This window comes from Arachis ipaensis, chromosome B7, assembly GCF_059453495.1.
Source record: "Arachis ipaensis isolate K30076 ecotype BB chromosome B7, ASM5945349v1, whole genome shotgun sequence".
Taxonomy (NCBI): domain Eukaryota; kingdom Viridiplantae; phylum Streptophyta; class Magnoliopsida; order Fabales; family Fabaceae; genus Arachis; species Arachis ipaensis.
Genome location: NC_142442.1, coordinates 1,862,366 through 1,881,600, shown reverse-complemented (window position 1 = coordinate 1,881,600; position 19,235 = coordinate 1,862,366). Strand labels below are relative to the sequence as shown.

At 31.0% G+C, this 19,235-nt stretch overlaps 2 protein-coding genes across 4 annotated transcripts; both read right to left on the bottom strand.

Moving 5' to 3' along the window:
* Positions 1 to 4,388: 4,388 nt before the first annotated feature.
* LOC107609075 (receptor-like protein 9DC3) lies at positions 4,389 to 8,925 on the bottom strand. Its single transcript, XM_021106899.2, has one exon. The coding sequence runs from the start codon at positions 8,873 to 8,875 to the stop codon at positions 5,813 to 5,815; it is 3,063 nt and encodes a 1,020-aa protein (XP_020962558.1). The 5' UTR covers positions 8,876 to 8,925; the 3' UTR covers positions 4,389 to 5,812.
* A 3,493-nt stretch (positions 8,926 to 12,418) lies between these two features.
* LOC110264773 (receptor-like protein 35) lies at positions 12,419 to 15,906 on the bottom strand. Of its 3 annotated transcripts, none has more exons than XM_088492536.1 (2): positions 15,392 to 15,906; positions 12,419 to 13,813 (listed from the first exon to the last, which is right to left on the bottom strand). In XM_088492536.1, the coding sequence occupies exons 1-2, from the start codon at positions 15,696 to 15,698 to the stop codon at positions 12,651 to 12,653; spliced, it is 1,470 nt and encodes a 489-aa protein (XP_088348662.1). In that variant the 5' UTR covers positions 15,699 to 15,906; the 3' UTR covers positions 12,419 to 12,650. The 3 variants fall into 3 exon arrangements, with proteins under 3 accessions (XP_088348662.1, XP_088348663.1, XP_088348664.1); XM_088492537.1 differs by having other exon boundaries at positions 12,419 to 13,872; positions 15,392 to 15,590; XM_088492538.1 differs by having other exon boundaries at positions 12,506 to 15,285; positions 15,392 to 15,590.
* Between the last annotated feature and the right edge of the window lie 3,329 nt (positions 15,907 to 19,235).

The window sequence follows — 19,235 nt, the reverse complement described above, 5'->3', positions numbered from 1 at the left end:
TCACTTAACCCATCTCTTGCATACATTGTTTGTCTCAAATCTTTCTCTAGCTGTGTTGCTAATTTTTGCCTTTAATTATGGAAGTAAAAGAAAAATAATAATATACTTTGTAATCTAGCTAATATCAAATTAACAATTAAGAGTTGCATTTTTTATTAGTTGTTTATTTCGTCATAATTAAGTAATATTGATTTAATTTTAAAAGTTATCTCACAAGAATAATAATGACTACTAAATTTATATCTTAATGATTTAAATTTAATAACTTTTAGAAAAAAAACACCTTTTTTACATGATGAAATGAGTCTTGTTAAAATTAGTTAAATAAAAAAAATACTCCTTCCATTTTAAAATATAAGTTTCTCTTAGCTTGATTGACCAAACGTCTTTGTCCATGAATTCACGTTAATAGTTTATTATATGTAAACGAATGGAAATTACATATGGAAATAGCGTCATGGATGGGTGTTGAAAAATAATTTCATTTCATTAGTCTTTGAATCGAGTCAAATGAGAAAGAAGAGTTGGAGTGACTTGTGAGTTCTGAGAGTTCTTATATGGAATGAGAGTATCAATTCAATCCAATTTGTTTTGAAAAAATAACACAGGATTTGTTATTAAAGGGAAATGAAATCATTTATGACAAAAATTAGTTTTAATTATGCAATTTTTCTTATATTGTAATTATCTACTACAATATTTAATTATGTAATAAGGAAGTTATATATTGGAAATATTCTTTGAACCAAACAAAATAAATTGTGAATTTTTTTTGTATTGTTATTGTTATCTGTTAATATATTATCAAATTAATAAATTAAAAACATTATAAGAGTAGTGATATATATCAAATTATTATAATAAAAAGTCTACATATTTTTTTATTACGTTTTTTTTTACAATAAGTAGAGTAGTGATAAATATAATTACCCAATATACTTGGAAGTAATGTATAATGATTTTAAAAGGAGATTTTTTATTTAAATAAATAAAAAATATTTTATTTCTCAAAATATATTATTTATAGCAATTTTACTAAAATTCATCACATGTCTTATCTCATTTACACTATAAATAAATAAAATCGTTACATAACATAATTGACATTTACATACCGGGTGCATGTAAATATTTTTTATGAATTTTGATAAAAATACTATAAATAATATATTTTGATAAATAATTTTTTTTATTTATTTAAAAATAATCCTTTTAAAAGGTCATAAGAGTTAATTAAATTTTTCTTTTTGGAGTAGTATACTAGATATTCTTGTATAAATAATACTATTATTATATTTATTTATATTAGCTCCCCAATCCCCGTAATCAAGGAGTCAAGCATGCAGTGAGGAAAGGGTTGGAAAAACGGTAATAACTTAGAAACAAGACACTAAATTGAAAAAATGATTTGTATATGTATTATTGAGTGTGTTTAAATTGTTTATTTAATTTGTCTAAAATGATACAATATAAAGGGTATTTATAGGTACTAAGAGAATTGTAATAAACTAATAATAAAGATATAATTTTTTATAATAAATATTCAAATATACTAAATAATACTAATTGATTCTAATTGATCCTAATTATATTCTAACAATAACGTTGTATTTGTTGGGATGAATTGATGTGATCCTATTGCAATAAGATATATAAAAAAATTAGATTAAATATTTAAATTGGTGTTCAATGATTTTAAATTTTATTTTTAAATTTTTAATTTTATTATTTTGAATATTTTTTTATAATTATTCTCATTGTTTAAATTGGTCTTTTTGTGCTTTAAACAAAAATCTAATATTTGTATTGGATAAATAAATTTTTAGTAAATTTTATTATACAATAATTAAGTCCTAAAAAAATATTATGATAACATAAATTAATCTCTGATAGAAAAGAATCAATTCGGTTTGAGATTTTCTAAGATAATAAAAATTTATTAAAAATTATGAAATTAAACTTGGAAATTTAAATATTTACTCTGATAAAAAAAATAAACTTGAAATTTCATCTTTGTAATAGATTGTTGCATGTATAATGCAAAATTTAAATTTCTGACACTTGCTTAAGCAAACAAGTAAGTTAACCACTCAGCCAATCTAAATTATTTTTTTTTCTTTATTGCAACAGATGTAACTTGTAAACTTATATAAAGCTCTTAGCATAGAAGTATAGAACTATTAAAAGCCAAAAAATACAGCGTCGAATAGAGGTGTTTAAGATTCGTCCCGACATATTTTGTCAGGTTCGAATTTCTATTTTTTACTTGGTGTTATGTTTGGGTCGGATTTGGGTTTTACTTTGAGTCATCCAACCCGACCCGAATTTTTTTTACAATTAAATATATATATATATATATGAGTTAATTAGTAATATATTTTTATAATTCATTTAATATTTTTTATATTATACGCTATTATTTTTATTTTTAAATAATTTATTTTAATATAAATATAATATAATATTTATTAAATGTATTTTTTAAAAATAAAATTTTATTATTTTAATATATAAAACTTATAAATTTGTATATACTAATGTTTTATTGAGTTAACTCGATTTAATCTAATTTCTTTTCGGATCGCTTCAGATTGAGTCAAAATAGACCTATTATCCTTTTAAAGTTAAGTCTGAGTCTACTTAAACTCGATCCGGTCCGACCATAAACAATCCTAACGTTGAGTAACATACCAATGCCTATGTGGAAAAAAAGAAAAAGCAAAGTCATGTTTTTGCTTTTAAGAGTCAACAAAGGTTGCGCTGCTTAGTAAAAAAAGTCGGTGGCCAACAACTTTATTAAATTCTGGCAAGTAGCAAAAAAAGGTGAGTCATTAGATGAAATCTCACAACAATCTCATACCATTAAAATCATCATTAATAGTTATTTGATGGCTACAAATCACAAAAGTTGTTAGCCCATAGCAAACCTCACACTACAATAAGACTAGACATTTTTGTTTCACAAACTGATAATTAAAAGTTACTACCAACAAAAAAAAACTGATAATTAAAGTAAAAGAGGTGCAACGCAATAGGATTTTTACTTCAACTTGGAAACTAATTAGTTAAATAAATAAAAGGAAATGCCACAAGAGAATATAGTAAGTAGATGTGTTTGGTTTTATTTTATATTTGCAGAATTTCTTTTTCATGTTCAGTTAAAATAAAAAGATTTTATTATCATCTACTCATTCTTAAATTCTATTATATCTCTTTTGGTAATTATAAATGTAATTTTACTTTATGAGGTTTTGGCATGCTAACACAAAGTGCTTAAATAGATCAAACCTTGGATTAGTGCACAAGAAATTGACATGGCAGGAATCAAGAACATCACAATTGCACGTCTGATGTATCTAACGTTGGACTGTATTATGTTCAATTTTATTATAATTATTTAGAAAATGATACTATTAGTTGGACAATCTGAAATTCCATTTTTTAGATTCATGGAAATGAAAAATCTACGAATCAACATTAAAGGCAGAACCTAGTTTTATTGCAAAAAGCTGCTTCTTACTTTGCTATTTTCTTGTTCAATTTCACATCTCTATAATATCTAACAATTATCTTCTCTTTTTTGAGCTTTGATGGCCAAGTTTAAGTTAAAATAGAGAAACAAATTACTTAAGATATTGACAAATATGTGCTTGGTTTGGAGTTAGAACACTAAAAAGTAGAATGAAGCAAAAAATGTCGAAATCAACGAGTGTTGTTGGATTTGCACGAAAAGAGAAAAAGATGTTATATTAGAGAGACGACTATATACTTTAAAATCATAATTTACTTCCAACATCATATATATGTAACAACACACTTACAAATATGTAAGAAATAGCAAGTATAAATATCACCAAGACTTGCATACAACATATAATGTAAACAACAGAAATAACATGATGATGAGTTTGGAAAACTCTAAATTAATATTGGTGATGACTAAATATTATTAAAATTAATTAATTGCAAAATTATTAATCTGAATTTTTCATTCAATATATATTGATTAAATAATTTTGTTATAGGTTTTAATATTGGGACGAAAACAAATTTCTGGTGCAAGCCCAATTACTTTCAGTCTTTTGTTTTAAAAATATATGATGAATATGGCTGATTTGATTCTTTATGTTACTTGGGCCCAAATGATTTTGATTGCTTTAAGCCCAAGTGTGTTACATGCTTTCCCATTTGCTTCATACATATTCCAAATTCTATCAGAAAAAAGCAAATGTTATTATTGGGCCAAGAAACTTATTGATTATTGCAACCAAGCCCAATTCCATGAGTGTTCCTCATGTTATGTCTGAATCCATGAAGCAAAGAAAAATAAATCCACAAATGCTTCCAATGGATTCCATTACACTTCCTGAAAGGATTTCAAAGCTAATTTAAACATTGGGAATATAAGCAAGTGAGAGAAGATTGATTTGACTAAAGGGCATCATTGCTACACGCCAACTAAGGGAAGCAAAAGCAAGCTATTTTTCAATTAATTAGTTTAACCACTATTGCTTTTCTTCATATTCTTTCTTCTCTCTCACTTCTTTCTCTCTTCGGTTATTACACAGGAAACATTGGTAGCCATGGAAGCAAAAATGAGCTACCAAAAGGAAGAGAAAGCAAGCCTAAAGACCATCACAATGATGGCAAGAAAACATACTAAAATAAAAATGAGCTGTGGCTGAGATTATCACTATATTTGGTTAGATTTGGTGAGGTAATCTTGGCTTCTTCATGCTCAAAAAGGAAGAAGAAGATCACGGCCAGCCAGGGAGATTCTTGAAGCATGGCTTGTCTTTGATTCTGCTCAACCACCACAGGAAGTAGCTAAAGTGGCGAAGTGATGGTTGAGGCAGAGATTAAAGCAGATGAAGTCATTTTCATCATGAAGCATCAAGGGCCAGAAATCCATCTTGGAGAGCAAGCCAAGGATGGAGAGCTCGGATTGATGAAGGGTGATGATCAAGAAAGGACTAGAGGTAATTGCATGTTGGGTTTTGCATGGTTATCTCTTCTCTCTCTATGTGGCCGAACCAGTTTCTTGAAGGAAGAAGAAGTTGGCTTGGGTTATTGGCTTCAAGTGTGGAGGCTTCTCTCTTCTATAAAAAGGGGGAACAGCCACTGGTTGAAGTAAGGAGTTAGAAGTAAGCAGTGAGAGGTAAGGCACAGGATTCTCAGAGCTACCTAACCTTACAGATTTTCTTCTCCTTCATTGTATTCTGTTTAGTATTTTTCTGTTTAATTTTGTCATGTCTTGAGTCTCATGGAAAAAGGCAAACAGTGAGGTTTGTATGAAAAAGCCATAGAGCGGAAAAAGGTAGAGAGTGCAAAATTAAAAGAAAAAGCCATAGATGTCTTAGAGTTCCTTTGTTCATCTATGTTGTGTTTCATGATTCTGTGGGAATCTCCTTGTAAGTTGGGTTAGCACTTTACATTTTGTAATCTGGTTGATTATAGTGAAATTCCATCATTGTTGTGATGGAGACTGGATGTAGGCTGCACTGCACTTAGCAGCCGAACCAGGATATATCTGAGTGTAATTTTCCTTCTCTCATACTCCATTTATGTTTTCTACTGCACAGGAGCAAAAACCGAAAATGTCTCGTGCCAAGTAACGAGACAAAATGAAAATGTCTCGTAGCTAGGGACGAGCTAAAAACAGAAAAGTCTCCTGTAAATCCAGCAAGTGTTAGCAAGAAAAAGGGGCTAAATAGTAAATATAAAAACAAAAATATAAAAACACACAACACACAATATTCAAACAAAATATAAAAAACACACAACACCACATGACACAATTATTATTGCACATTTACATTACAACAAAAAGCTGAAACAGAGTGGTTCTTGCACGGCGGTTTCCACGGCTCCTCCTTTTGATTCTTTTGCCTCCAAAGAGGATCACAAGCCATTGAGGCTTTCCAATTGAGAAAACACAATATCCCAAGCCAATTCCGAGCACCATTCCAAATGCATATCCTATTGCCACTGGTTTCCAACCAAACCCAAATTTGTCTTCAGCCTCAGAAGGTGGATCATGTTGCAAAGGGACATTGTTATTGCATTGAATTGACAATGGGAATCCACATAGCCCCATGTTTCCCTCATAGGAATCGTTTGAAAATGCATCAAACTGTTTTCCTTTGGGTATTGGTCCCACCAATTGATTTTGGGAAAGATTCAAGACTTCAAGAAAGTTTAGATTTGTCAATTTAGTAGGAATATTCCCAGTAAGCATATTTGAGGAGAGATCCAATGATTCCAGGTTTGTCAAATTTCCCAAAGAGTGGGGAATATGACCAACAAGTCTGTTATGTGAAAGGTTGAGGCCTTTGAGTTTATGAAGCTCTCCAATAACATCTGGAATCTCTCCTTCAAATTTGTTTCCAGAGACATCAATGAAGGCAAGAATGGTTGGAATTTTCTCAAAATCTAATCTAACCCCTTTAATTGTTTCAGACAACGAATCCTCGTAGTCTTTTCGAATGTTTATCGGAGAAATACCGCCAAAACTATAAGTTTTGAAATAATCAAAACTGATTTGCACTTCTTCCCCAAAAACACCCTTCATGGCTTGGAAACTTTTTATGTAGGCTTTTGGTAACTGGCCACTAAAGTTATTGGATGAGATATCAAAAACAAGTAAATGGGAAAACGCATCTTTGGTTTTCAAGCTGACAATGGGTCCATACAACTTATTGGATTGTAAAACTAATATCCTCAAATTCTGTAAACTTTGAAGCCAATTTGGAAATCTATCCTCTATTTGATTGTTGCCAAGATTCAAATCCATCAAATATTCACAGTTGGACAAAGATCTAGGCAAATGGCCTTCCAATTGGTTCCCATTGAGATTCAATGAAATGAGATTCCTTGGAAATGTACTCGGCAGAGTGCCATGAAGTTTATTCATTTGCAAATCCAAAACCTCGAGGTTTGATGAATTGGCAAGGCATCGTGGAATGGTGCCTCTGAACTTATTGTGCGACAAGTTGAGAATCTGGAGAGAAGGTGCATTACAAATGAAGGAAATATCACTCAACAAGTTGAAACTAAGATCAAGGTTTACAAGTTGATACCATGGGAATTGGCCTACTGATGACAACTGGTTATGTGAAAGTTTCAAATACTCTAATGAATGCATATCATGTATCCATTGGGAAACTTTTCCTTCAAGTTTATTTTCTGATAATTCGAGAGTTTTCAACACTGGAAATTCGCACGAGATTTTGGAAAAATTAGTTAAATCAACCTGAAACAATTTCAACTCGAACAAGTCGGTGAACTGGTGACCGGCATTGGTTTCAGAACATGGTGAAAATGAATTAAAACCTGAAAGAGAAAGAAATCCAAGGTTTCGAAACTTGGAAAAAAGTGAAAAGTGGAGAGGACCACTCCAATTGCCTGACAAACACAAGACACTGAGATTTACAAGGTTAAACATTGATTCTGGAACATTTCCTTGTAACTTATTCCCGCATAAGTTAAGAGCCCGCAAGGAAAGGGATGAGATTGCACTCATGTGTCCAGTAAACTGATTATTTGATAGATCTAAGGCGGTCAAAAATGGTAAAGAGAAAATCCAAGATGGAATTGTCTCACTCAACAAGTTATCATTTAAATACAGTTTAGTCAAACTTGAAAAACCTGTTATTTTGTTAGGTAGAGGCCCCTGAAACTTATTATGAGAACAATCCAATTGAGAAATTTGAGTTAAGTTAGCTAATGAAGATAGCAATAACTTTCCTCCTATATTGTTACCTGCAAGAATGAGTGTTTCTAATTTGGTCAATTGACCAATTACTTTTGGAAACTGATCATTAAATCTATTGTATGAAAGGTCCAAGTGAGTGAGATGTTGAAGGTTTGAGAGAAATGATGGGATTGAGCCACTAAATTCATTGTATGAAAGGTCCAAGTAAGTGAGATGTTGAAGGTTTGAGAACAATGATGGAAATGAACCATCGAGGTTGCTTAAAGACAAGTCCAAAGAAGTTAGATGTGTAAGGTTAGAAAAGGAAGGAGGAATTTGTGATCTTGGGAATTGACACCGTGAAAGATACAAAAAATTAAGAGAAGTACTGCAATTTAACTTTAGAACATGGACTTGAATATTTTCATTTCCAGATAGATAGAGCTCATGAAGATTGGGTAAACAAAGAATGTGACTTGTCAAATGACCCCTTATTCCAGTATTAACAAGACTAAGAGTAACCAAAGGGAAGGAAAAAGACCAATTGGAGAAAGTCGTAGTGATGGAAGACATGTCAGTACTATCCAATACAATCTCTCTTAAAGCAGTTGCATTTTGCAGCAACCTCTTCCAAGTGGTTTCTTTCCACTTTAAACGATGATTAAAAGAGAGATCAAGTGATTGTAATTTGGAAAGGTGTGAGATTTGGAAAGGGATATCACCTTCAAACCAACAAGCAGATAAATTCAAGTGTATGAGACTCACAAGCCTTTCAAACTGAGACGGTAATAAGGGAAGGTGAGAACCATAAAAAACATTGAAAGCAAGGTTGAGTGTTTGGAGATGAGTAAGATGGAAAAGGGTACTGTTAGGATGGATATTACCTTTAAGTGTACTACAACTGAGATCAAGGCCAATCACGTGACCAGACACAGAATGGCACGTGACACCCATCCATGAGCAGCAATCTGTCCCATTTTCCCACGTACTCGTCTTTGGATAAACATGGTGGCACTCATCCTCATAAAAAGAGTAGGTGTCATTACTGAGTTCAGTGTTGATGAAGTGAAGCAATGCAGAACTCTCCTCTGAATGGCATGAATGATGAGAAGACAAACATGCAAAAAAGTGGAACAACATAAACATATGCACACAAACCAACACTCTAATAAAAGACCCCATTGATTATTATTGTGCCACAACAAGCTAAGTGTATATGTAATGGCTTAACTGCAGATTGGGATTGGTATGCCACTCATCAATCAAGAACCATCTATTTATAGCCATCTAATTATGTTGGAATTAATGTTATGGACTTTATTATTGTTCTCCTATCATTAATCTGTGTTTAACTTTAGTACTTGACCATACACAGGATGGACGACTTTAATTTAGACCTTTAAATAAGGGTCATTTATAAGTATATATACGTACCCTATAATTTGACTATTTCTTTCATTTTTGGTCATTATTTTCACACAATACAATAGACAAACATTTCTTTATACATCCACCATCGTTTTCGTTTCATCGTTATATAATATAATATTAACCAATCTTAAATTTCTTAAAAAAAAGTTTAAATATGTGCACACACACCACCACTCTAAGGCTGGGTTTGGTAAAGCTTTTGCTTTTTAAAAGTAGCTTATGAAAGCTGTCTTTTAAAAGATAGCTTTTTAAAAGCTGCAGCACTTGCGTTTGGTAAAATCAAATTAAAAATGACTTTTAATAAGTACAAGCACCACAATTGTGTTTGGTAAAACAGCTTTTAAAAGTTAAAAAAATTATAATAAACATGTTTATAACAAAAAATAATTTTTTTTTTCAAATTTTTTAAAAATTTATATAATATTTTAAAATAAAATAATGTTAAAATAAAAAATTCATAATAAACATAAATATAATAAATAAATTCTTTTATTTTTTAACTTTAAAATTTTATATAAGTATCATAAAAATTTATTTTATCCTAAACATCATTACTAAAAATACTAAATTAACATATTTAGTATTTATTTTATTATATAAGTATCATAATAATTAACATATTTACTTGATTTATTCTCTGTACTAATATAAATAAATTTATCATTAGTCAATAATAAAATTTGTATGTAATCCAATGTTAGTACTGGGTACGTTTATTACCCACCTATATATATTAGCTCATCTTTATAGATCACAAAAAATAGGACACTTATCTCAAATAAACTACTCTTATAATTATATATCTATATTTACATATGTATATACATGTTGTTATTATAATTTTGACTAGTGTTCATACAAAGAAAATTTTATGATTGATTTTCATAAACCAGATCAACCTCTTCCCGTTTCAAAGAACAGAGAAAAACAAACATAATAGATCTACTGAAAAAATACAAAATTAACGCAAAAAAAATTAACATAAATAAATAGAAGTTCATACCTAATATGTGATAGAGATGTATTTGTATTGAAATTTGTGAAGATTAGGTTGAAAAATAAAAAATATATGAAGATTGTGTTAGAATTTGTGAATGTTAGGATGAGAAGTTAGAAATATACAAGGATTTTAATGACAATATAATTGCGGGAAATACATGCGGAAAAATGAAAAAAATTTCGTAAGTATAAGCCAGCTTTGAAAAGCTCCCTCCTAGGTGCTTTCAAAAGCATCCCTAACTTTTAAAAGCCGTAAGCACAAGCACTTGGGCTTTTTAATTTACCAAACGCAAAATGATGTGCTTGTGCTTTTGAAAATCACAAACACCTCTTAAAAAAACTTTACCAAACCCAGCCTAACAACCACCAACATCATTATTGATTATTCCTTGATAGTTTTATATGACTCATATCACATATATCAAGATTCATGTATTTATAGCCAAATAATAATGTTCATACTATCCCAATCTATCATCAATGTCCAATAAGACCAAATCAAGTCTAATAAGTAGTTTTCTTCTAACGTCAGATTTAGATATATGTGGTTCTCAACTGAGAGTATTATTAACCGGCCTTGTTTAAAGCAATAACAGTATTTTATATTTACTCCAACCATCAAATTTTATAAACCATTCTTGCTTAAACCACTGATTAGCTTCATATAATAATAATTGAAATAGTAGACAAAGAATTAAACATTTTTTTGGAAGGAACTTGATCAAGTTTATCGCGATTCACTTGATTGGCTACGTACATATTAACATATATATGTGGCTTACTTTCATTAGCTTGAAATCAATTAAGGAAAAGAAGCAAGGAGATTTGGGTTGCATGGTATTCAATAACATTTATATGTACACTATTTTTGACCCAGTTATATGTGGCTATTTAATTTCTTTAGGCGATTTTTATAAATCATGCTAGGTGTATACATCGAGAGGTCCATGTAAATGAGTGGAAACTACGTTTGAAAATAGCGTCATATGGATGGGTTAGAAACTTGGAATAATGGAAACTAGTTTGAAAGTTATTCATCTCACAAGATAAAATACTACCAAATTTATATTCTTACAACCATTTAAGTCTCATAAATTTCAGTGAAAAATAATATTCCTTTCTGGACATAAAATGAGTCTTGTTAAAATTAACTAATAAAAAACAAAAATGCTATTTGTACACCAAAATCAACCACTAAAATCAGTCATCAATATGTATTTATTTTTAATATTTATTTATATTCCAATATGTATTTTATACTAGTAGTGGACTTTAGTGACTGATTTTGGTGTACATCTAACATTACTCAATAAAAAAACATGATCCTTTAATTTTAAAATTAACATTAGTTTCTCTTAGTGGGACAAAGATATGGGAAAAAGTAGAATAAAATAATTGAGAAGATAATTTTCCATAATATATAGATATTTGTGGAGAACCTTAGGTTGACTGACCAAGCGTTTTGTCCATGAAATCACGTTAATAGTTATATGTTTGTTTGCTGTGTTTCTTCCAAGGACTAAGGAACAAATTAACAGGGGATATTATAATATATAGAAGCTGAAACCAAGGTCAATATATAATACAAAATGTTATATGTGGAAATTAATGGGGATAGGAAATATTAAAGACTTTTAAAACAAAAGATGCACCATCAAGAGCGAGGTCCATGAAAATGAATGGAAACTACTTATGAAAATAGCGTCATGGATGGGTTAGAACTTAGAATAATTTCATTTCTTTATCATTTGAATGAGTCAAATGAGAAAAAAGAGTTGGAGTGAGAGGCTTATATGGTTTTGTTTGTTTGTTCCTATGTGTCATGGAGTAGGAAGCTTGATTTTTTCTCCCTTAGAATTATTAATTATACTCGCTGTAACAGGCCAATTTGGGTAACAAAGAAGCAAAATATACCGAAAGTTATATTATTGGGTAAGTGTGTAAAATCGATGCTGGAACTGCAAGAATGCAGAAAGAGTTGAAAGAAACAGTTTGCTAAAATAGCTTAAATAGCAAGAAAACTGAAATTGCAATTGTGTGTTCTTCTTACTTTCCATTTTTCTTGATCAACACTAACATCTCTTTGTATAGCAATTAGCTTCTCTGCTTTCAGCTGATGGCTTAGTTTGTATTAAATAAAGAGATTAGTAAAGACATTGACAAGTGTGTGCTTGTTTAGGAGTTGGGACACTCAATTAAACAGTAGAATTAAGTCAGAGAGGTGGAAACTAACGTGTAGCGTTGTTGAACTTGCATGGAAACAGAACAATTTAATATATTGGGGAGACAATTATATACTACTATAAAAGCATAATTTACTTGCAACATCATCATATGTATGTAGCAACACACTTACAAATTATAAAACAAGACTTGCAGACATTTAAAAAAAAAAAACAAAAGAAAATTACAATCCCAAAACAAGAAAAAATATAAAAAGAGACAACAGCAGTAACCAACATCTGAAACACATTTCCCATGCAACAATGAACTTGAGAGTGGCCCCAAGAACAAGAAGTTGTGGCCATTAAGTTGTTCTTGCACGCCGATTTCCGCGGCTCCTTCTTTTGATTCTTTTGCCTCCAAAGATGATCACAAGCCATTGAGGCTTTCCAATTGAGAAAACACAATATCCCAAGCCAATTCCAAGCACCATGCCACATGCATATCCTATTGCCACTGGTTTCCAACCAAACCCAAATTTGTCTTCATCAGCCTCAAACGGTGGATATTGTTGCGAAGGGACATTGTTGTTGCATTCAACTGACAATGGCCATCCACATAGCCCCATGTTTCCCTCATAGGAATCGTTTGAAAATGTATTAAACTGTTTTCCTCTGGGTATTGGTCCCACCAACTGGTTTTGGGAAAGATTCAAGACTTCAAGAAAGTTCATATTTGTCAATTCATTAGGAATATCCCCGATAAGCATATTTGAGGAGAGATCCAATGATTCCAGATTTGTCAAATTTCCCAAGGATTGGGGAATATGACCAACAAGGCTGTTATGTGAAAGGTTGAGGCCTTTGAGTACCTGAAGCTCTCCAATAACATCTGGAATCTCTCCTTCAAATTTATTTTCTGACAAATCAATGATGGCGAAGACTTCTGGAATTTTTACAAAAGGGGTTCTCTTTCCTTTAATAATTGGGGTTATAGAATCATCATATTCTGGAATAATTCCTGCATTTTCATAACTGAACTGACCACTTTGAACATAATAATTCAAACTGCTTTTCTCTTCATCAAGAATCTTCATGGCTTGAAAATTTTTTATGTATGCTTTTGGTAATGAGCCACTAAAGTTATTGTTTGATATGTCAAAAATCATCAAACTTGGAAATATCATTTTAGATTTCAAATTGGCAATGGGACCGTAAAACTTATTGGCTCGTAAGACCAGTATTTCCAACCTTGATAGATTTTGGAGCCAATGGGGAAACGTATCTTCAAATTGATTATTACCGAGATTTAAATCCACAAGATCTATGGAATTGGACAAAGATTTCGGTAATAAACCTGTGAATTGGTTGCCATTAATATTCAGTGTGGCAAATTGACCATGCTTAAAAGTATCTGGCAAAGCCCCATAAAGTTTGTTCATTTGTAGATCCAAAACCGAAAGGGATGACTTATTGGCCAAACATTGTGGAAATGTTCCTGTGAATTTGTTGTAGGACAAGTTGATAACTTCCAGAGAGGTTGCATTACAAAAGAAGGAAGAGATGTCATCAGCCATCAAGTTGAAACTAAGATCAAGGAATTCAAGTTGATACCATGAGAATTGGCCCATTGATGTCAACGAGTTATGTGAGAGATTCAAATAAGTTAACGAATCTATATCATGTACCCATTTGGGTACTTTCCCTTCAAGTTCATTATTGAATAATTCAAGATAAGTCAAACTCGGAAATCTTCCTGAGAACTTTGACCAACCAATTATATTGTTGGAAAGCAACTGTAGAGCAGCCAAACTGGAGAAAGTGTAATCAACACTAGTTTCATGTTTTAGCAACAACGAACTGCAACCTGAAAGAGAAAGATACTCCAAATTTTGGAGCTCAGAGAAGAGTGAAAAGTGGACAGTACCACTCCAGTTATGTGGTGATGACAAGCACAAATGAGTAAGGTTGAGAAGATGGAAAATCGATTCTGGAATGTTTCCTTGGAGCTCATTGTTGCACAAGTCTAGATACTCCAAGGAAAAAGATGTGATTGCACTTATGTGCCCTCTGAATCTGTTATTTGATAGATCTAAGTATCCCAAAGACTTGAGGGATAAGACCCACTGAGGGATTGTCCCATTTAATAAGTTGCCTCTTAGGTCTAGTGTAGTCAGATTTAAAAAGGCTACTTTGTCGGGTAGTGGTCCCTCAATTTTATTGTTAGAACAATCCAAGGAAGAGAGTTGAGTTAAGGCAAATAATGAGGATGGCAACTTCCTTTGGAAATGATTATACGAAAGGCGAAGGGATTGCAAATTGGTTAGCCTATCAAACACATTTGGAATTTGACCACTAAGCTTATTCCCTGAAAGATCCAGGTGAGTGAGATGCTGAAGGTTTAAAAGTGATGACGGGATTGAACCCTTGAGTTCATTCGATAACAGATCCAGGTGAGTGAGATGCTGAAGGTTTAAAAGTGATGACGGGATTGAACCTTTTAAGCTACCGTCCTGCCAAATCAAGGAAGTGAGATATGTTAGGTTAGAGAACGATGAAGGGATAGGCCCTTGGAAATGATATCCTGAGAGATCCAACATACTAAGAGCAGGGGTACAATTCAACTTTGGAACATGGATTTGCAAGTCTGGATTATCGCCACCTAGATTGAGCTTTTGAAGATTGGATAAACAGAGAATCTGACTCAAGTGTCCCCTTATTCCAGTATCATGAAAACTAAGAGTAGTAATCAAAGAGGAAGACATGTTGGCAATCAAAGATAAAGAACTTGGTATTGAAGACATGTCTGTATCATCCAATACAATCTCTCTCAAAGATGTTGTGTTTTGCAGGAACCTCTTCCAAGTAGTTTCTTCCCACATTAAATCAACATTAGATGAGAGATCAAGTGATTGTAATTTGGAAAGGTGTGAGATTTGAGAAGGAATTTCACCTCCAAGCCCACAATGAGCTAAATTCAAGTGTGTGAGACTCACAAATCTACCAAATAGAGATGGCAATTCAGACCCATAAATATCATTCTGAGCAAGAGTAAGTGTTTGGAGATGAGTAAGATAAAAAAGAGTGCTGTTGGGATGAATATTACCTGCAAGTCCACTGCAAGTGAGATCGAGGCCAATCACGTGACCAGACACAGAGTGGCACGTGACCCCCATCCATGAGCAGCAATCCGTCCCATTATCCCATGTCCTCATCTTTGGATAATGGAGGCAGAAATAAGCATAATAATCACCATCCTCATGAAAGGTAGTACTAGCAAAGACTTCGGTTTTGAAGTGAAGCAATGCAGAGCTCTCCTCTGAATGACATGACTGAGAAGACAAACATGCCAAAAGGTGGAATAACATAGACATATGCACACACACCACCACTCTAATAGAATAATACCCCATTGATTATTATTGTGCAACAACAAGCTAAGTGTATATGTATATGGCTTTTTTACTTAAACTGCGGAATGGTATTGCTATGCCATTCATCAATCAAGATCCATCTATTTATAGCCATCTAATTATATTGGAATTAATCTTATGGGCTTTATTATTGGTCTCATATCATCATAATTCATAAGCTTTGCTCATATCATTAATCTGTGTTTAACTTAAGTACTTAACCGTACACAGGATGGACGACTTAAATTTAGACTTCCAAATAAGGGTCATTTGTAAGTATATATGCGTACCCTATCATTTGACTATTTCTTTCATTTTCGGTCATTATATTGACACAATATAATAGATATTATAATATATGTATTATAACATATGGATATCTATATACATTCAATACAACAAAATCAACTATGGATGGCTTGACGACGACTACTACTATTATTATTATTATTATTATTATTATTATTATCTTCCAACAATAGACAAACATTTCTTTATATATACACCATCGTTTCATCATTATCAATAATATAATATGAGTTTAATTAGAGAGTTAACTTTTTCAATTTATATTAAATTTTTTATTTTAAATTTTAAATTTTATATTCTAAATTCTTATCATAAAAAAATTAAAAATAATTTCACAATAAAAAATTAACTAATATTAATTGCTTAAAAATTAATTTCATGTAATTATATTTTTGATATAGTATACGCCAAACATTATTCTAAATGCACTTTTTTTTTGTCCAAGTGTTCAACCCTTCAACAACATCATCTCAAGTCTTTCCTAATAATTTTATTGAACAACATTAAAATCACCAATCAAATCAAAACACATTATATCTCTAAATTATCTATCTAAATCTTAATATTAAAATAACCATCTGCACACCTAGTAAAATGAGCATTCAATATATTCATTATTCACATTGTTTAGTATTTTCATTGTCTATCTATACTTTTTCGATGCAAAAACTAATGTCACGGTGGATAGTTTAGAAAAATGTCGTTTGGTTAGTGATGAGAATGCATGGGATAATCGAGAAACAGAGTCCAAAGTCAAAAGAAATTAAAGTAGAAGACCTAAGTCGTGCAGGCAGACACAAGGGAAGGTGTGTAGAAGAAATGTCCATTTACTTTGAAGATTTCCTAACGTGTTTGCTGGGATATATATAATGAAATGTAATTGAGTTTTATTGAAAATTGTAGGGATAATAAATAATTATTTAATTAGAATGCATGCACTATAATTATTTTTTTCTTCTAATAATCGATAACATTTAGTAAATGTTAAATTATTTTGTTAGTCTTTATAATGTATTTAAATTTGTATTAAAGGTCTCTATATATACTTTAAAAAAATTTAATTGAAAACCTACACTAATTTTAAATTTGTAATTAGATGAAATTTTTAGGAGAACAATAATCTAAATTTAAATGATTTGTTCATTCTTATTATTTCAAAACTAAAATGAAAAAAAAAAAAAGGAAATGTTTAGAAGGAATATAATGTGATCATAATTAAGCAATTTCACTTAACCCATCTCTTGCATACATTGTTTGTCCCAGATCTTTCTCTAGTTGTGTTGCTAATTTTTGCCATTAATTATTGAAGTAAAAGAAAAATAATAATATACTTTGCAATCTAGCTAACATCAAATTAACAATTAAGAGTTGCATTTTTTATTAGTTTTTTACATGATGAAATGAGTCTTGATAATATCAGTTAAATAAAAAAATGCTCCTTCCATTTTAAAATATAAGTTTCTCTTAGCTTGACTGACCAAACGTCTTTGTCCATGAATTCACGTTAATAGTTTATATGTAAATGAATGGAAATAGCGTCATGGATGGGTGTTGGAAAATAATTTCATTTCATTAGTCTTTGAATGGAGTCAAATGAGAAAGAAGAGTTGGAGTGACTTGTGACTTACTGGCTTGTGAGAGTTCTTATATGGAATGAGAGTATCAATTCAATACAATTTGTTTTGAAAAAATAACACAGTATTTGTTATTAAAGGGAAATGAAATCATTTATGACAAAAATTACTCTTTTTTTTTTTTGGTGAAAGTTATATTGGAAATGTTCTTTGAATCAAACAAAATAAATTGAGAATTTTTTGGTATTGTTATTATTATCTGTTAATATATTTGCAATAGATGTAACTTGTAAACTTATATAAAGCTCTTAGCAATGAAAGTATAGAACCATTAAAAGTCTAAAAATAGAGGGTGAAATAGATTCTCTTAATTTTTTTTTTCAAATTTTTATAAAGTATAATCTCTTATTATATACTCTTTAAGAGGGATAAAAAAAAATTTTGGTTCCCAACTAGGATATAGCCAATTAGAACCAACTAGTTTTAAAATAGAAGGTCTATCATAAAAAAAAAACTTCACTATTTTTAATTTTTCGAATTTTAAAACTAAAAATACAAGGAATTGACTTAAGTTGACTTATGATGTAGTTGGTTCCTTAGACTTACAAATTTGGTTAGACGCTATTGAGTTTTAATTATTATTGTTGGTAATTATTGTATTATTTTTTTGTATATATTTTTTTTTTTTACTGATTTGGAAATAATAGATGATTTGGCAAAAATTGAGTGGTTGATTCTAAAATTTTGCCAAGTAAGCGATGCTACTGACATGGCATTAGTAGGAGAAGAAAGATGTCTTAAAAACAATGACTAGTGCTAGGTAAACAATGACTATGTTGAACAACATGAACAACCATCAATCAAATAAAAACACACTGCACTTTCAAATTATCCACCTAAATTTTAATATTAAAATAACCATCCATACACCTAGTGAAATAAACATCCAATATATATCTATTGTTCACATTGTTTAGTATTTTCATTGTCTACCTATATACAAGCTGAAACCAAGGTCAATATATAATACAAAATGTTATGTGTGGAAATTAATGGGGATGGGAAATATAAAAGACTTCTAAAACAAAAGAGGCACCATCAAGAGCGAGGTCCATGAAAATGAATGGAAACTACTTATGAAAATAGCGTCATGGATGGGCTAGAACTTAGAATAATTTCATTTCTTTATCATTTGAATGAGTCAAATGAGAATAAAGAGTTGGAGTGAGAGGCTTATATGGTTTCGTTTTGTTTGTTTGTTTGGGTAACAAAGAAGCAAAATATACCGAAAGTTATATTATTGGGTAAGTGTGTAAATCGATGCTGGAACTGCAAGAATGCGGAAAGATTTGAAAGAAACAGTTTGCTAAAATAGCTTGAATAGCAAGAAAACTGAAATTGCAATTGTGTGTTCTTCTTACTTTCCATTTTTCTTGATCAACACTAACATCTCTTTGTATAGCAATTAGTTTCTCTGCTTTCAGCTGATGGCTTAGTTTGTATTAAATAAAGAGATTAGTAAAGATATTGACAAGTGTGTGCTTGTTTAGGAGTTGGGACACTCAATTAAACAGTAGAATTAAGAGAGAGAGGTGGAAACTAACGTGTAGTGTTGTTGAACTTGCATGGAAACAGAAAAATTTAATATATAGGG